Raw genomic sequence first — 19462 nt, 5'->3', positions numbered from 1 at the left:
AATGGAAAGCATATTCGTAGAAACTTCAAAAAGGACTCATTCGATTGGAAATCCAAAGGGCTAGTGCCCTTTTTAATAGTCGGAAGTGATTGGAGTGCAACTAACCCCCCTCTCAGGACCATCATTTCCCCAAACAATCCAATCAAAACTTGAAGATAGCCATTTTGTTCCACGTAGTTGAAGAATCTGGAAAATATTTCTTTGAGGGTAACAACCCCCCACGGCCCCCAGGGCAGGGGTTGTAAGTTATGCTCTGGGGGCACATAAGGTTTTTTATAGAAAGCGATGTTGTAGAAACTTCAAAAAGGGATCATTCGATTGGAAATTCAAAGGGCTAGTGCCCTTTTTAATAGTCGAAAGTGTTCGGAGGGCAACTAACATCCCTTCCACACCCACCATTTCCCCAATCACTTCCAATCAAAATTTTAAAATAGCCATTTTATTCAACGTAGTTGAAAAATCTGGAAAATATGTCTTTGAAAATGACACCCCCCCCCCCCACAATCCTCAGGGCAGGGGTTGTAAGTTATGCCCTAGGGGCATATATGGTTTTTATAGAAAGCAGTCTCTATAGAAAGCATAGAACTTCAAAATGGACTAATTCGATTGGAAATTCAAAGAGCTAATGTCCTTCTTAATAGCCTTAATGATTGAAGGGCAACAAACCCCCCTCTCATGCCCACCATCTCTCCAAACACATCGAAGCAAAATTTTGAGATAGCCATTTTGTTCAATGTAGTAAAAAGATCTTTGAGGATGACAAAACCCTCATAGCCCTCAGGGTAAGGGTTGTAAGTTATGCTCTTTTGAATCATAAGGTAAGCATTATATACGGTAAGCTTCTTTTGAATCATATTAAAATTATATTAATTTTCTCTTCCTGCTGATTACACAAACAGAAACTGGCCAACACAGTATTTTGGCAAATACAGTATAATATTGTATATTAATATTAATAATATTGTATAATATTGTATATTAATATTAATATTGTATATTAATACAATATTAATACTTTTTTTTTAAGAAGAAAAGGTTTATTCATCAACAATAAACATAACAAAACCTGAAGCAAAGCTTGTTTAGGTAAATAATTACCCCACTATGAAAGTTGACGATAATTGACCAAACCCATAATTTTCACTTCTGACTAAATTTGGAATTTCAAACAAGACGGTTTATAAACAGCCAAAACGATACCATGAATTTTATGTCAACGCTGTCATGAAAGTCACGGTTATATTGAAAGTAAGAAAAAAATTGAACATTAAAAAAGAAAAGAACAAACTCTTGTTGCGTCAGCCAAAATGAACTCAGCTTCATAAGATCTATTCCTTGATTCAAATCTGTTTTTACACTGCTCTAGTGACTTTTCGGCTATGTCTGACAAAACAATTTTACCAACGGAGCTTTTATCCCATTTTGGCAAATCTCCTCCTTTGCCACAGCCCAGATCCATTACTACGATTTTTTCATCCATATCCAAATGTCTCTTTGCCTCACCTAAAAACAAGTTTCTTTTATATATATATATATATATATATATATATATATATATATATATATATATATATATATATATATATATATATATATATATATATATATATATATATATATATATATATATATATATATATATATATATATATATATATATATATATATATATATATATATATATATATATATATATATATATATATATATATATATATATATATATATATATATATATATATATATATATATATATATATATATATATATATATATATATATATATATATATATATATATATATATATATATAGGATATATATATTCTGCATTTTTTTACACTCTCTCTCTAATTTTCCTTCTCTATTCACATTAACGCATTTCCTTGTTTTTTTTAAATTAAAATTCTACGCCAATTTTAAATGTGGAAAGGTGATTTTTTACCAGATATCTGAAAATTTGAAGAAGAAGCGGATTTCAAACTCGTAACCTTAGTTCAAGCACATTCAAACATGATTGTCCATCACAGTGTTAATATCAAGTATAAAAATGCCAATATGTTTAATGAAATATATTTTTTTTTTTTAAGAAATTCTATACACAAGTAGCCATAGTATTGTACAGTCGGTAACCAACTTGGGCTAGCTGACAAGCAATAGTACCACAACGCGGGCTGGCAACGTTCTCTCTGGCTCTCACGGGCGCAACGGTTTGGTAGACTGTTAAGTGCCAAACTATTCAGTCTCGCGCAAGCAAACCCAAGATCTCTAGTTAATGTTTATCCTAGTCTTGTCCATGATCTAAAAATCACCTGTCAGTTCCAGGTCCCCTTAGTTATGACAAGGGCCAAGTAAACCCACCGCGCTGACGATATGATTTGAATATTTTCTAAGACCACACTGGCTATACATGACGTATGAAAATCGAAACAAAATCATAAACAAATAATAAAATTAAATGCCGGATAAAAACGGTAGACAAAGTTAATAGAAAAAAAATTATGACAATATTGGAATACACGAAGCAGAAGCGCAAATATGAGCACAAGACACCTCGAATTCGGTTGGAAAATATTTAAAATTTAAAAATTAAGATGAATCAAATTGCATTTTTACATTTTATAGTTTGATAGTTTCGTTACTTGCAGCCTTGATGAAACAATTAATCAAAGTTCCTTCTTTTTTAGCCCTTTTATATTAAATTGAATATTCATATCATCTATATTTCCATACCAATGAAATTTTCTTAACTAAGACTCTGAAGCTTCTTTCTATTATTGGTACTGTATCACCTTTTTCTTAATAAGACAAAATGACATTGTATTTTGTTCAAGAAGTATCAATTGCATTGTATTTTTTATTAAAAAGTATCTCGATTTTAGGTGTTATCGTTTACTGTCGAGATTAATTTTCAACCGAGTCAGCCTTCCCAAGGTGCGGTTTGTTGCATGGAAAGTTATAGAGCTGGTGACAACAGACGGGAATTCGTTCCCACATTGCCACAGCACGGATTGAGAACGTATCCTTTCACATAGAAGGAGAGCATCTTAACCAATGTCCTATGACAACTTAGATCCTTCAGAGTCCCTGCTGGTGTATAGAGCATCCACTCGACCTTTTAGCTGCTAGGTCTTTTTTGCAGGGACAAGGTGAGCTTGGCAATTTTACTTAACCGCTTGTCCTTAATAATAAACTCTCCATTTTTTGTTGCCGCTATAGGGTCAAAGGCTAAGAAAATATTTATCTTTTTTTTTATTTGTTATATCTTGACCTTTTTTATAACATAGTATATACTAGCACTAAGCAAATTCAAATCGTACGGAGACGTTAAATATAGCAAATTATACAATCTGATTACCACTGTTTCTGATTTACCATCTTGAAACGTAGACTCCAGTGCAAAGTCATATTAAGATACAAATAACAGTTAGGAAGTGATCAGAACAAAAATTGTGACATTTAAATCTGGTTGGATATTTCCAATTAGTAAAACTGAAATAGGATTCAGGGTTGAATGCTCTCTGATGACAGAAGATCAGGGTCAGGGTTAAACTCTTCTGATAATTGAAGTTGAGCGTTAGGGTTGGATGCTCTCTGATGACTGAAATTGAGAGGTAATGTTCTTGAATATTTTTGATGATCCAGGTAGAGAATGGGATTGGATATTTTTCTGGTGAGTACAGCTGAGAGTCAGGATTGGACGTTTCCTGATAACAGAAATTGAGTCAGAATTGGACATTTTCTAGCAATCGAAGTTGAGAGTCAGGGTTGGACGCTTTCTAATTAATCAAGTTAATGGTCTGGGTTGGATATTTTCTGATGACTGAGGTTGCGACTCATATCACCTGATGATTAAACCCAAGAGTCATGTTTAAACATATTCTAATGACTGTAGTTGAGATATGGCTGAATGTTCTCTGATGACTATAAGGTTGAAAATCTTCTGATGACTGAAATTGAGAGTTAGAGTTAGGTTTTGCTTTCTAGCGATCTAGATGCTTTCTAGCGATCGAAGTTGAGACATAGGGGCGGGAGTTTTCTAGCAACTTAAGCAGAGAGTAAAGGGCAGACATTTTCTGATAAATCGAGTTGATTATCAAGGTTGGATATTTGCAGATGACTGGAGTTGAGAGTCAGGGTTGTATGTTTTTTTTATGACTGAAGTTGAAAGCCAGAGTCAATTGATTTTTCATAACATCCCTGGCTCATATTAAGTCAACATCCTTGACAAGATGAAATCAATTGGCAGATCTAGGGAGAACAATAACCTTTACGTTCTTGCAGTTTTCACTTACCCTTATACAAATCAGCAGACCAAGAGAACACAAAGGTGAGTCAACATCCCTGACTACAAGATGAGATCCATTGGCAGATCAAGGGAGAACTATAACCTTTACTTTCTTGCAGTTTTCACTTACCCTTACACAAATCAGCAGACCAAGAGAAAATAAAGGTAAGTCAACATCCCTCACTACAAGATGGAATCCATTGGCAGATCTAGGGAGAACGATAACCTATACGTTCATGCAGTTTTCATGCAGTTTTTATACGTTCTTACCCTTTTACAAATCAGCAGACCAAGAGAACATAAAGGTAAGTCAACATTCCTGACTACAAGATGAGATACATTGGCAGATCTAGGGGAGAACGATAACCTTTACTTTCTTCCAGTTTTCACTTACCCTTATACAAATCACCAGACCAAGAGAACATAAAGGTAAGTAGCCTAAAAAGTATATCCAATTAGCATCTTTTTAGAGCAGAGATTTACTTCAAGGCTAGATTCACAGTTAGGGGGGATGAATTTTTAATTCATCAAAACCTCTGACAGGCAAATCAGATAAAAATTTGAGGGATATATTTGATAGCTTGACGACAGGGTTGAATGTTTCTGATGAATAAAACTGAGTCGTGTAGCATCCCTGATCACATGATCTTAACCTGTGGTTAATCCATGTGGGCTAGACTGATCCTCCAAACATGGGCGCAGCTTATTTTCATCAAAGTTATACTTAGATGTGCACAGATCTACAAAAAAAAATGATAATAAATTAGATTCACCACAGAGCAGGTCTCTAAATTATTAAATTAAAAAAGAAGCATTTACCAATAAGAACACTTTTCACCCAATTATTGAAGTTTCTCATATAAAGAATTCGGCTTTCTGTTCGTGAATCGATGCCTTTCTCTTCAAGGTTATTATAAAAATTGGCGACAGCGCTTGCTAAGCCATGAGATTCAGCCATCATGTATTTTGCAAAATAAGCCTGAAAAACAATTACATGAGCAAAGCTAAAAAGGTCAAAATAAGAAAAAGTGTTACTTCAGAAAAACTAGTTAGACAAAAGGATCAATATATACGATATTCCTTAACTGACATAGAAAAATTATCACCAGGAAAATTTAAGAGGGTTCTCAAAAACGGAAATGTTTCTACTGAAAGTTTTTTTTTAGTGCAAAAAAAAAACAGCTCAATACATTTCATAAAAGTTATTAATTAAAGTATATACAAATATACTAACCTTATCACTCATTTTTTCACTATTCAAAACTGATTGGCAAAATGCCAATTCTTTCGAAAATCTTAAGGCTCGAGGTTGGATAGCCAACAACAATCCGACCAACCCATTTGAGTATCTGACTCATCAAGTGAAAAGGCCATATATATGACGAAAATAATGTTCAAGCTTAATTTAGTTATAGAAATTCATGCTTTACGATGTACTTTTCAAGCAACTGTTAATAGCGTTGGATCAAAACAAAGAATACACCATTAGAATGGCACCCACAGCATGAAAATATTTGCACTCTAATGTGGCTAAGTTGTCTGCAAAGAAATTGAACACACTCATTAATTTAAAAAATAAAGCTTCTGGGATTAATCAAGCTTCTAAGGCAAGGAATGAAACTAAGAATTAAAGCATAGGCCTTACTTCTTAACTTAAAGGCTTTACTTCTTAATATAGGCTTTACTTCTTTGACTTAAAGCAGTCAAAAGACAAGCAAAAAACCAAAACTGATTTCACAAGAAGGAACTGTTTTGCATCAGGAATGCTGGTACGTCATGATAGAATGGCCTTTGAAAGATCTAAAGACTGGTAGGAGAGAGACTAATCAAACAGTTTGTGGTAACGAACTGTAAGTAAGGAGCGACCCGGCTCAATGGTAACCGAAACTCTAGAAAACGGGATTTTGATACCAATAGATACATCAAAAGAATCCGATTTAACGCTTTTTTTCTAATATATAAGTTTCATCAAGTTTAGTCCCACCCATCAAAAGTTACGCGCCTGAGAAAATTTGGCTGATTTTCGAAAAAAGGGGGAAAGACCCCCTAAATGCTATAGAATCCTAGTGAAAATCACACCATCATATTCAGCGTATCAGAGAACCCTACTGTGGAGGTTTCAAGCTCCTATCTACAAAAATGTGGAATTTTGTATTTTTTGCCAGAAGTAAGATCACGGATGCGTGTTTATTTGTTTTTTTCTCCCAAGGGTGATCGTATCGATCCAGTAGTCCTAGAATATCGTGGAAGGGCTCATTCAAACAGAAATTAAAAGATCTAGTGCCCCTTTTAAGTGACCAAAAAAATGGAGGGCAACTAGGCCCCCTCCCACGTTCATTTTTTCCCAAAGTCACCCGAGCAACACTTTGAGATAGCCATTTTGTTCAAGATGGTCGAAAATATAATAACTATGTCTTTTAGGATGAGTTAATCCCCCAAAGTCCCCAGGGGGAGGGCTGAAAGATATGAACTTTACCTAATGTTAACATATAGTATTGGTTACTGGGAAGTATACAGACGTTTTAAGGGGTGATTTTTTCTGGTAGTGGGGGGTGTGGGTCGGGGGTTATGTGGGAGGATCTTTCCATGAAGGAAGTTTTCATGGGGGAAGGGGCATTGCGATGAAGGGGGTACCGGATTTCCCAGCATTATTTAAAAAAAAGGATCAGAAATTAAATTTTAAAAAACAAGTTTTTCAACTGAAAGTAAGGAGCAACATCAAAATTTAAAACGAACAGAAAATAATAAGTATATGATTAAGTATAAAATATTAAGTATATATTAAGTATAAGATTTTTTAGTACTTTCATAAGAGCTATTTATTCTAATTAACGGCCTTTGTGATCAAGGGGTCATTTTTAAAAAATTGGGACAAAATTCGAAATTTAGCTTAAAGAGCAAGGTATTGACTAGGGGGGCGAACCCCCTAATATACGTATTAAAAATATATGAATATAGAAGTTCGTTACGTAAGTTACGTATATTTATTACTAATAAAAACGTTGATAAATAAAATTAAACAAGTTTCGAGAAAGCCATTTAACCAAATAAAAGCAAAATTAATATGAAAATTTTGTTTTAATTATTCATGTACCGTGAGCCAAAATAAAAACCTGAATTAATTCAAAAACGTTCAAAAATTAAATAAAAAAAAGTTTTTTTTATCTGAAAGTAAGGAACGACGTTAAAACTTAAAACGAACATAAATTATTCCGTATATGAAAGGGGCTGTCCCCTCCTCAACCCCTCGCACTTTACACTAAAGTTTGATTTTCTCACAAGTCTATTTTTTTAAACAACAAAAATCTTTAGCGTAAAGAGCGAGGCGGTGAGGAGGGGACAGTCCCTTTCATATACGAAATAATTTCTGTTCGTTTTAAGTTTTAACGTCGTTCCTTACTTTCAGTTAAAAAAAAAACTTGTTTTTTATTTAATCTGTAGTTTAAAGTGATAATTTTTTAACTATCTATAAAGAAGTATTACCCTTATACTTTCAAATACTTTTGAAAAATACCAAAGATGAAAGAAGCATGTACAGGCTATATTGAGGGCAGAAGAATTGCAGTACTGGAGAAACATTCCTGCAATAAATGTAGGAATATGATCTGGGTCAGACAAGGAAGTACCCTGTAGTGCAGAGACAATCCAGAGACCTGGCTTAAACCAGATATCTGGTTTAAATGAATTTTCTGAAAAGGATCAAATTTCCTATTAATACAGCTGATGCTGTGTTTTGCCCTACAACAGGAAAATACGAAACAAAGAGACTATTGACTACTTGTTTGCCAACTAAGAGACTAACTGGCCAAAATGTATTTATGATTTTTCTGAAGTCAGCAGCCCAGAGACACTTTTTAATTAATTCTGGCAGAGTATTCCAGGTATCCTGAGATGCAGTCTGGGAGTTAAAATCTGGCCTGACTGATGGGACTGAATAGACAAGGACTAGTTCTGAGAGCTGCACAAACATCAGTCTGTAGTTCAAGAAAAACTAAAGATACAAATGAAAGAATATAGAGACTTCAAACTTAGCAATGGCTATTAACAGAACATTTGTATCAGGGATAAAGGTCCTTGCTTTATCTTATACCTTAGAGAATAGTAGCCTATCAGAAAGGAAGAAAAAGTTGACATCCATACAGCAGGGTAATAAGAGACATTGGAAAGAATTACATGATGAAATAAATATTTTTAGAACAACCCAAAGAAAAATATGTTTAAAATTCCTACGAATTCCCAGATTTCTAGATATTTTCATTTTAACTAGACTGAAAATTATGTCTGAAGCTGAACTTCTCAGGAAGGATAATACCTGTAAGCTGAACAAACCAATCACTAGATCGGCTGAAAAAATGACTTGAGTGATTAATTTTGAATAGCTGAGGGCTAGCCTGAGAAACTTGCATCAGGAAGCCTGAGTTAGCAACATTTGAGCCACGTAGTACTGAGTCTTAGGCCATCATCATTTGCTGTCAACTACAACTTCGGCCAGGAGATTGCCAAAGAATTTGTAAAACTCGAATTTAAGGTAAATTGGCTATATCAAGTTGAATGTGCATAAATTGTTCACAAGAGTCTGATAAACAGCTGGATGATATGATTATGTTATTTTTGCCAACCAGAGTGGTTAAAGGGAAAGAGAGAAGGAAGGAGAATCCAGTGTGTTCAAAAGTCTTGATTTAAATAAATACTAAAACCCTTTATTTCGGATATATTGAACTTACAAAATTTCAGTGAGCCTGAACTGTTACCTCACCAAGATCAGCTGACCTAGATTCAAGATATTTATTTACGAACTGGACACACGGATACACATTTAAACCAGTTTTAAAGATGTAAAAATACAAGCCTAAACAACTGACACCGGTGTTTCCTAAATAATCATTTATTTCCTTGCAACTTCCTTTGCTTATAGTGCTCCCAAGTTTGATCTTTGCGTTTCTTTTATGAATTTTTTGTTTAAAGCCAATGCTATGACAGAGATAGTTCCCTAGCTGTGAACGTTCTTTGGGAAAGGCATGCTGTTGCACTGCACTAAGTTCTTACACTAGTTTCATTTCTTTTGTTCAGAGATCTTTTTTTATGAAAGAAGGTATGCTCCTAACCGGATTTGTTCAATCAGTAAAGCCGCCACAGAATTTTCTAGCTACCCGGTGAGAACGAGACCCTCAATTCAATGGTATAACAGAGATAGTTCCCCAGCTGTGAACGTTCTTTGGGGAAAGGCATGCAGTTGTACTGCACTAAGTCCTCACACTGGTTTCATCTCTATTGTTCAGATATCTCTTTTTATGAAAGAAGGTATGCTCCTAACCGGATTTGTTCAATCATTAAAACCGCCACAGAATTTTCTAGCTACCCGGTGAGAATGAGACCCTCAATTCAATGCTATAACAGAGATAGTTCCCTAGCTGTGAACATTCTTTGGGAAAGGCATGCTGTTGCACTGCACTAAGTTCTTACACTAGTTTCATTTCTTTTGTTCAGAGATCTTTTTTTATGAAAGAAGGTATGCTCCTAACCGGATTTGTTCAATCAGTAAAGCCGCCACAGAATTTTCTAGCTACCCGGTGAGAATGAGACTCTCAGTTCAATGCTATAACAGAGATAGTTCCCTAGCTGTGAACGTTCTTTGGGGAAAGGCATGTGTTGCACTGCACTAAGTTATTACACTAGTTTCATTTCTATTGTTCAGAGATCTCTTTTTATGAAAGAAGGTATGCTCCTAACCGGATTTGTTCAATCAGTAAAGCCGCCACAGAATTTTCTAGCTACCCGGTGAGAATAAGACCCTCATTTCAATGCTATAACAGAGATCGTTCCCTAGTTGTGAACGTTCATTGGGGAAAGGCATACAGTTGTACTGCACTAAATCCTCACACTGGTTTCATCTCTATTGTTCAGAGATCTCTCTTTATGAAAGAAGGTATGCTCCTAACTGGATTTGTTTTATCAGTAAAGCCGCCACAGAATTTTCTAGCTACCCGGTAAGAATGAGACCCTCAATTCAATGCTATAACAGCGATAGTTCCCTAGCTGTGAACGTTCTTTGGGAAAGGCATGCTGTTGCACGGCACTAAGTTCTTACACTAGTTTCATTTCTATTGTTCAGATATCTCTTTTTATGAAAGAAGGTATGCTCCTAACCGGATTTGTTTTATCAGTAAAGCCACCACAGAATTTTCTAGCTACCCGGTGAGAATGAGACCCTGAGTTCAATGCTATAACAGAGATAGTTCCCTAGCTGTGAACGTTCTTTAGGAAAGGCATGCTGTTGCACTGCACTAAGTTCTTACACTAGTGTCATTTCTATTGTACAGAGATCTCTTTTTATGAAAGAAGGTATGCTCCTAACCGGATTTGTTCAATCAGTAAATCCGCCACAGAATTTTCTAGCTACCCGGTGAGAATGAGACCCTAAGTTCAATGCTATAACAGAGATAGTTCCCTAGCTGTGAACGTTCTTTGGGAAAGGCATGCTGTTGCACTGCACTAAGTTCTTACACTAGTTTCATTTCTATTGTTCAGAGATCTCTCTTTATGAAAGAAGGTATGCTCCTAACTGGATTTGTTTTATCAGTAAAGCCGCCACAGAATTTTCTAGCTACCCGGTGAGAATGAGACCCTCAGTTCAATGCTATAACAGAAATCGTTCCCTAGCTGTGAACGTTCTTTGGGAAAGGCATGCTGTTGCACTGCATTAAGTTCTTAGACTAGTTTCATTTCTGTTGTTCAGAGGCAACGCTTTAGCGTTGCCTATAGTAAAGGCCATACGCCACCAATGTTTTATCATTATTATTATTATTATTATTTTTTCCCAGAGGCACTTCATATGGAATGGATCGTCGTAAAAACTTCAAAGGGGGCTCATTCGATTGGAAATCGAGAGTTCTGGTGCCCTTTTTAACAGTCGAGATAAGATAGATAAGATAAGATTTTTATTTCAAGAAATTGCTATCACAAGCCCTGAAGGGCCGAATTCAAATTTCGAAGTCCATAAAAAACAAACAAGCAAGAAAATCATAACAAAAAAGCACAACAACTTAAAGATTGGCAACCAATGAAAAAAAAAATTAAAATAAATAAATAATCAAATATCGGAATGCTGTATGATTCCTTTGTCACTTATATTAAAAACTTCAAAATGGCAACTAGTTAACCAGATAAAAACTAATAAAACTGAAAAAAATAAATAATATACACATTAGCAAATGTTTAAAAAACAACATAAAAAGGGGATAGGGAACAAAAAAAGAGTATAGAGGAAACCGAGCTGTTTCTTTTATTATATAAGAGAAAAGACAAAATTTATGTACAAATTAACCACTATTTATTAAATCAGTAGAAAAAGGGATAAAAGATTTCTTATACCGCAAGGAAGTACAAAGAATGGGAGATAAGGTGGGGATAGGCTGGGACACAGTTCGTGGAGGACGATTTCTATCAGTTACATGATATTCAGGGAAAAGGTTCGCAGTACGGGGGTTCAAAATTGCCAACTTACCAAAACGGAGGCACAAATTAATTCTTCGTCTCTCGAGGGTCTCTAGGTTTGAAATATTTAACAAATACAAATACGGTATCTTGCCCTCTTTAAAAATAATTCTAAGAGCTCTCTTTTGGACATTTTCAATTTTTCGTGTTGCTTCATTAGAGAGGCCAGGGTGCCACACAGGACAAGCGTACTCTAATATAGGACGCACAAAAGAAATGTATACTTGCAGTGAGTATGATTTGGAGCAACTAAATTTATTTAAAAGTTTAAGGAAGGAAAGTGAGGAGTTTGCCTGTCGTAGGATATTATTTATATGGGCATCCCATTTGAAATTAGAAGAAATTGTAATACCAAGGAGTTTAAGAGATGTGACAGAGGTTTCAGGAGGTATAGAAGCAGGAAAAAGCGGAGAGGATTTAAGGAGAGTTACTGAAACTGTTGCGGATTTAGAAGGGTTAACTGTCATGTCAAGGGAAGAGGCCTTACAGGCAATATCTTGGAGTATGCCCATTGGGTTGCTAAAGATGTTTTTATGACATATCTCTAAAACTGTCAAGTCATCGACAAATTTCCATCTATTGTCATAAAGGATTGAAAGGCTATTAATCATAAGAGAAAAAAGGAGAGGGCCTAGAATAGTCCCCTGAGGAATGCCATTAAATATGGGGAGATGATCTGAGAAACAATTTAGATATTTAACTGCTTGAGATCTATTAGAAAGAAAAGAGGCAACGAGCTTAACAAGGAAAGTTTCAATGTGAAATTCATTTATAAGTTTATCTATGAGTAAATTGTGGATAATCAAATCAAAAGCTTTTTAAAGATCAATAGAAATTAGATTAAGCCAAGTGTTAGGTTTTTCAAGTAATTTACCCATGGTATCAACAAGATGGATCAGGTAATGAGAGGTTGACGTGGATTTGAGATTACCAAACTGTCTAAGATCAATGAGGGGGAGGACTTTCATCTTATGCCAGTCTGCGAGAAAATTTTCATACAATTTTAAAAAAATTGAGGTGAGGGTAATAGGACGAATGCCATTAAAATCAGGCTTCCAATTTTTTTTTTGATTGGGGTTATACAGCCTTGTTTCCAATATTGAGGGAACTGTCCAGATTCAGTAATTTCATTAAAAAGGGTAGATAGTGGTTTAGAGAGGTATTCACTGAAAGCTTTAGTCTGAGGAACAGGAATATCTAAAGGGCAAATGCTTGATCGTTTTAGTTTTTCAATTTTTTTTACAACATCAAGTGGAGAAATATGTGGGAGTGAAAAAGGAACAGGAATATCTGGAAATTCGTAAGATAGTGGTGGGAGACTCTGGACAATAAAAGCCAGAAACTTATTGAGGTTATTAGCTGTGGTCTTTGGAGGTTCATTTATATTAAAATTTAGTTGTTCTTGACTCTTGCCGGTAAGTTCGGCAATCGAAAGTGATTGGAGGGTCACTAGCCCCCCCCCCCACGCCCCGCCTTCCCCCCCACATATCCCCTCAAAATTGTGTGATAGCCATTTTGTTCAGCGTAGTTGATATCCAGATAGAAAATGCATTTTTGAGGAGGGCACTCCCCGAGAACCCACAAGCCAAGGGTTTTAAGTTATGGCTTGGGGGCCTATAAGGGTTTTATAGAAGGATTTGTCGTAGAAACTTTAAATAAGAATTAATCATTTGGAAATTGAAGGGCCTTTGCTCTGTTTAATTATCGAAAGTGATTAGAGTGCAAGTAGCCCCCCCCCCACGCCCATACTTCCCCGAAACATACAATCAAAATTTTGAGATAGCCCTTTGGTTTAGCGTAGTTGATTTCCAGACAGAAAATATGTTTTTGAGGAGGACACTCCCCAGCAACCCTCAGGGCAAGGGTTTTAAGTTATGCCCTGGGGGCATATAAGGTTTTTATAGAAGGGGTTGTCGTAGAAACTTAAAAACAGGCTTATTCGATTGGAAATTCAAAAAGATAATGCCCTTTTTAATAGCCGAAAGTGATTGGAGGGCAACTAGCCCCCCCCCCCCCACGCCCATCAGTCCCCCAAACACATCGAATCAAAATTTTGGGATAGCCATTTTGTTCAGCTTAGTTGATTTCAAGATAGAAAATATATTTTTGAGGAGGACACTCCCCCACAACACTCAGGGCAAGGGTTTTAAGTTATGCCCTGGGGGCATATAAGGTTTTTATAGAAGGCGTTGTCTTAGAAACTTCAAAAAAAGCTCATTCGATTGGAAATTCAAACAACTAGTGCCCTTTTTAAAAGTCGAAAGTGATTGGAGGGCCACTAGCCCCCCCCCCATGCCCCGCATTACCCAAAACACACCCCATCAAAAATTTAAGATAGCCATTTTTTTCAGCGTAGTTGATTTCAAGATAGAAAGTATACTTTTGAGGAGGACACTCCCCCGAAACCCACAGGGCAAAGGTTTTAAGTTATGCACTGGGGGCATATAAGGTTCTTATAGAAGGCGTTGTCGAAGAAACTTCAAAATAGGCTCATTCGATTGGAAATTCAAAAAGCTAGTGCCCTTTTTGATAGTCGAAAGTGATTGGAGGGCAACTAGCCCCCTCCCCCACGCCCATCATTCCCCCAAACTAATCCAATCAAAATTTTGAGATAGCCATTTTGTTCAGAGTAGTTGATTTCCAGATGGAAAATATATTTTTGTGGAAGAAACTCCCCCACAACCCTCAGGGCAAGGGTTTTAAGTTATGCCCTGGGGACATATAAGGTCTTTATAGAAGGCGTTGTCGTAGAAACTTCAAAACAGGCTCATTCGATTGAAAGTGATTTCGATTAATAGTCGAAAGTGATTGGAGTGCAACTAGCCCCCCCCCCCCACGCCCATCATTCCCCCAAACACATCCAATCAAAATTTTGAGATAGCCATTTTGTTCAGCGTAGTTGATTTTCAGTTAGAAAATATATTTTTGAGGAGGAAACTCCCCCACAACCCTCAGGGCAAGGGTTTTGAGTTATGCCCTGGGGGCATATAAGGTTTTTATTGAAGGTGTTGTCGTAGAAACTTCAAAAAAAGCTCATTCGATTGGACATTCTAAAAGCTAGTACCCTTTTTAATAGTGGAAAGTGATTGGAGGGCAACTAGCCCCCCCCCCCCCCCACGCCCATCATTGCCCCAAACACATCCAATCAAAATTTTGAGATAGTCATTTTGTTCAGCATAGTTGATTTCCAGATGGAAAATAAATTTTTGAAGAGGAAACTCCCCCATAATCCTCAGGGCAAGGGTTTTAAGTTATGCCCTGGGGGCATATAAGGTTTTTATAGAAGGCGTTGTCGTAAAACTTCAAAACAGGCTCATTCGATTGGAAATTAAAGGGCTAGTGCCATTTTTAATAGTCGAAAGTGATTGGAATGCAACTAGCCCCCCCCCCATGCCCATCATTCCCCCAACACACATCCAATCAAAATTTTGAGATAGTCATTTTGTTCAGCGTAGTTGATTTCTAGATAGAAAATGTGTTTTTAAGGAGGACACTCCCCCACAACCCTCAAGGCAAGGGTTTTAAGATATACCCTGGGGGCATAGTAATTGTTTAATGACGTTGTTTTATTTGAAACTTCAAAAAAGTCTAAATCTACTGTAAATTTCAAAGGGCTAATACACTTTTTAATTGTTAAAAGTTATTGTTGAGAAACTAGCCCCCCCCCCACGCCCAACATTCCTCCCCACACATCCAATCAAAATTTTAAGATAACCATTTTTTTCAGCGTAGTTGATTTCCAGATAGAAAATATGTTTTTGAGGAGGACAATCCCCCACAACCCTCAGGGCAAGGGTTTTAAGTTATGCCCTGGGGGCACATAAGTTTTTTATAGAAGGCGTTGTCGTAGAAACTTCAAAAAAGGCTCATTCGATTGAAAATTAAAGTGGTTAGTGCCCTTTTTAATAGTCAAAAGTGATTGGAATGCAACTAGCCCCCCCCCCCCACGCCCATCATTTCCGCAAACACATCCAATCAAAATTTTGAGATAGCTATTTTGTTCAACGTAGTTGATTTTCAGATAGAAAATCTTACATCCAATAAAAATTTTGAGATAGCCATTTTGTTCAGCGTAGTTGATTTCCACATTGAAAATATTTTTTTGAGGAGGACACTCCCCCATAACTCTCGGGGCAAGGGTTTTAAGTTATACCCTGGGGGCATATAAGGTTTTTATAGAAGGCGGTGTCGTAGAAACTTCAAAACAGGCTCATTCGATTGGAAATTAAAGGGCTAGTGCCCTTTTTAATAGTCGAAAGTGATTGGAATTGCAACTAGCCCCCCCCCCCCATGCCCATTATTTCCCCAAACACATCCAATTGAAATTTTGAGATGGTCATTTTGTTCAGCGTAGTTGATTTCTAGATAGAAAATGTGTTTTTGAGGAGGACACTCCCCCTCAACCCTCAGGGCAAGGGTTATATGATATACCCTGGGGGCTTCTTAGGTTTTTGGAGAAGGCGTTGTCGCGGAAACTTCAAAAAAGGCTCATTCGATTAGAAATTCAAAGGGCTAGTTGTCGTAGAAACTTCAAAAAGGCTCATTCGATTTGAAATTCAAAGGGATAGTGCCCTTTTTAATAGTCGAAAGTGATTGGATGGCAAATGGCCCCCCCCCCACCCATCATTGCCCCAAACACATCAAATCAAAATTTTGAGATAGCCATTTTGTTACGCGTAGTTGATTTCCAGTTATAAAATATTGTTTTGAGGAGGAAAACCCCCCTGAACCCTCAGTGAAAGCGTCATAAGTTATACCCTTGGGGCACGAATGGTTTATATAGACTATCTTGTCGCAGCAACGTCTAAAAAGGGTGATTCGATCAGAAACTTAAATGTATAGTTGTCTTGGTAGCTTCAAAAAGGATCAGATGATTTAACGTTCAAGGGGCTAGGGTCATTTTTCATGGTCTAAATTGAGAGGCGTGGACGTAGCGACCCCCACTCCCCTCATTCCCCCAAACACATCCAATCAAAATTTTGAGATAGCCATTTTGTTCAGTGTAGTAGATTTCCAGATAGAAAATAAGTTTTGAGGAGGACAATCCCCCACCACCCTCAGTGCAAGGGTTTTAAGTTATACCCTGGGGGCATATAAGGTTTTTGTAGAAGGTGTTGTCGTAGAAACTTCAAGAAAGGCTCATTCGATTGGAAATTCAAAGGGATAGTTGTCGTAGAAACTTCAAAAAGGCTCATTCGATTGGAAATTCAAAGGGATAGTGCCATTTTTCATCGTCGAAAGTTATGGTAGGGCAAATGGCCCCCCCCACACCCCTCAGTCCCCCAAACACATCTATTATAGATGTGTCGTTGTCGTAGCAACTTCAAAAAAGGCTGATTCGATTGGAAATTCAAAGGGATAGTTGTCGTGGAAACTTCAAAAAAGGCTCATTCGATTGGAAATTTAAAGGGATAGTGCCCTTTTTAATAGTCGAAAGTGATTGGAGGGCCCGTAGCCCCCCCCCCGCCCATTATTCCCCCAAACACATCCAATCAAAATTTGGAGATAGCCATTTTGTTCAGCGTAGTAGATTTCCAGATAGAAAATATATTTTGAGGAGAACAATCCCCCACAACCCTCCGGGCAAGGGTTTTAAGTTAAGACCTGGGGGCATATAAGGTTTTTATAGAAGGCGTGGTCGTATAAACTTCAAAAAAGGCTCATCCGATTTGAAATTCAAAAACCTAGTGCCCTTTTTAATAGTCTAAAGTTATTGGAGGGCAACTAGCCCCCCCCCACACCCCTTAGTCCCACAAACACATCCAATCAAAATTTTGAGATAGCCACTTTTATCAGCTTAGTTAATTTCAAGATAGAAAATATATTTTTGAGAAGGACACTCCCCCACAACCATCAGGGCAAGGGTTTTAAATTATACCCTGGGGTCATGTAAGATTTTTATAGAAGGCGTTGTCTTACAAACTTCTAAAAAAGCTCATTCGATTGGAAATTCAAACAACTAGTGCCCTTTTTAACAGTCGAAAGTGATTGGAGGGCCACTAGCCCCCCCCCCATGCCCATTATTCCCCAAAACACATCCAATCAAAATTTTAAGATAGCCATTTTGTTCAGCGTAGTTGATTTCCAGATAGAAAATATGTTTTTGAGGAGAACATTTGCTCATTCGAGTGGAAATTTAAAGGGCTAGTGCCCTTTTTCATAGTCAAAACTGATTTGAGGGCAACTAACCCCCCTTTCACGAGCACCTTTTCCCCAAACACATCAAATCAAAATTTTGAGGCAGCCATGTTATGAAACATGGTTTTATGTTCTGGAAAGTAGGTCTTTGAGGATGACAACTCTCCCACAGCCCTAAGGGCAAGGGTTGTAATTTAAGGTCCGAATCCTTCATATTATTTTTTATGGAAGGGATACTCGTATAAACTTTAGAGAAGGCTCATTTGATTGGAAATTGAAAGTTCTTGTTCACTTTTTAAGAGTAAAAAAAGATTGGAGGGAAACTAGCCCCCCCCCCCTCCTCCACGCCCTAAATGCATCAGATAAAAATTTGGTTAAAAATAGTTGAAAGGTAAAGTAACAAAACTCTGGCGTCAACAAAACCCCCCAGGGCCCGGGGGCAGGAAGGGATTCTCGTATAAACTTTAGAGTGGGATCATTTGATTCGAAATTGGAAGTTCTAGTCCAGCTCTTACGAGTCAAAATCAATCGAAGGGCAAATACCCCCCCCCACGCCCTTTTCCCCACCCCTCCCTTTGAACTAATTCTGTTTATACCTGAAGGCCCAATGAGAGTTAGAATGTTTTGGTATTAACACACACCTATTAGGCATCTGCTCTCCTCCTTAACAAGGAAAGAAACAGAGAGTTAAAAGCAGTGGCGGATCCAGGGGAGGGGCGAGGGGGCGCCTCCCCCTAACGTAGTCTAAAGTAATGTAATTTACTTAATTAATTAAACTTGCTCCTATCGCAAGTTTATCCGATCAACCTATTTTTCCCTCCCCCCTAAAAAATCCTGGATCCGCCCCTGGTGTAAGGGCACTATAAATTTTAATTTAATGAACCCCGTTCCAAAGTTTATGCGACCACCTCTTCCACATAAAGTGCCCCTGGAAAAATAAATAAGTATTAATTCATTGAACCCTTATGGCTCTTTACTTAGGTAACGCTATTGCATTGCTTCTGACCTAAAAAGTCGAGTAGAAATTTCAGCTTCCATTTTTATGAATATCCGAAATTATCTGAGGGGAATATGTTTGGGGGAGCATATTCCACGACTGGGAAATTCTTGCTGGGTGGAATTTAACGCGGGGGATTTATCGGCAGGAAAAGAAAATGTTCTTTGAGGGGGGAGGAATTTTCCAGGGTTGGGTATTCCAAATGTGAATTATTCAAGGAGGGGGCGACTATACCCATTCGATAATATTCTAAATTTTACATCTAAAAATGCGGGAATAAAGAATCAATGGAAATGTCAGAGATAGCATTTCAGGTTCCTTTAGACGATTTTGTTCGTGTCTTTTGAAAAAAGACATTTTCAAAAGACAGATTAATTTCATTTGTATTACTTTCTCTGTGGCTGCTCAATTATGCACGTGAGGGGGAGACTTCCCCCCCCCCACCCCTGTCTCCGCTAAGGTTTCAGTTTTCATCTCAAGCCTTAAAAATGAACGCAGTGCGATAAAAGTATATCAAAATAACATATATAGAATAATATATGCACA

The 19462-nt window shown here is 37.1% G+C and overlaps 1 protein-coding gene across 1 annotated transcript in view; it reads right to left on the bottom strand.

Annotated features, from left to right (window-relative positions):
* Positions 1-19462, bottom strand: part of Rnmt (RNA guanine-7 methyltransferase) — a 134814-nt gene that overhangs the window by 102279 nt on the left and 13073 nt on the right. Inside the window, exons 2-3 of the mRNA XM_089105517.1 lie at positions 5107-5266; positions 1289-1503 (exon numbers count right to left, since the gene is read on the bottom strand). Coding sequence (XP_088961643.1) covers positions 1289-1503; positions 5107-5248 — 357 coding nt within the window. The 5' untranslated portion in view covers positions 5249-5266. The remainder of the gene's footprint in view (positions 1-1288; positions 1504-5106; positions 5267-19462) is intronic.

Source organism: Artemia sp. Qi Xiang Cuo, chromosome 19 (genome assembly GCF_049724085.1).
Source record: "Artemia sp. Qi Xiang Cuo chromosome 19, ASM4972408v1, whole genome shotgun sequence".
Taxonomy (NCBI): Eukaryota; Metazoa; Arthropoda; class Branchiopoda; order Anostraca; family Artemiidae; genus Artemia; species Artemia sp. Qi Xiang Cuo.
Note: the sequence above shows the minus strand (reverse complement) of the source record. Positions and strands in the feature narration are given on the sequence as shown.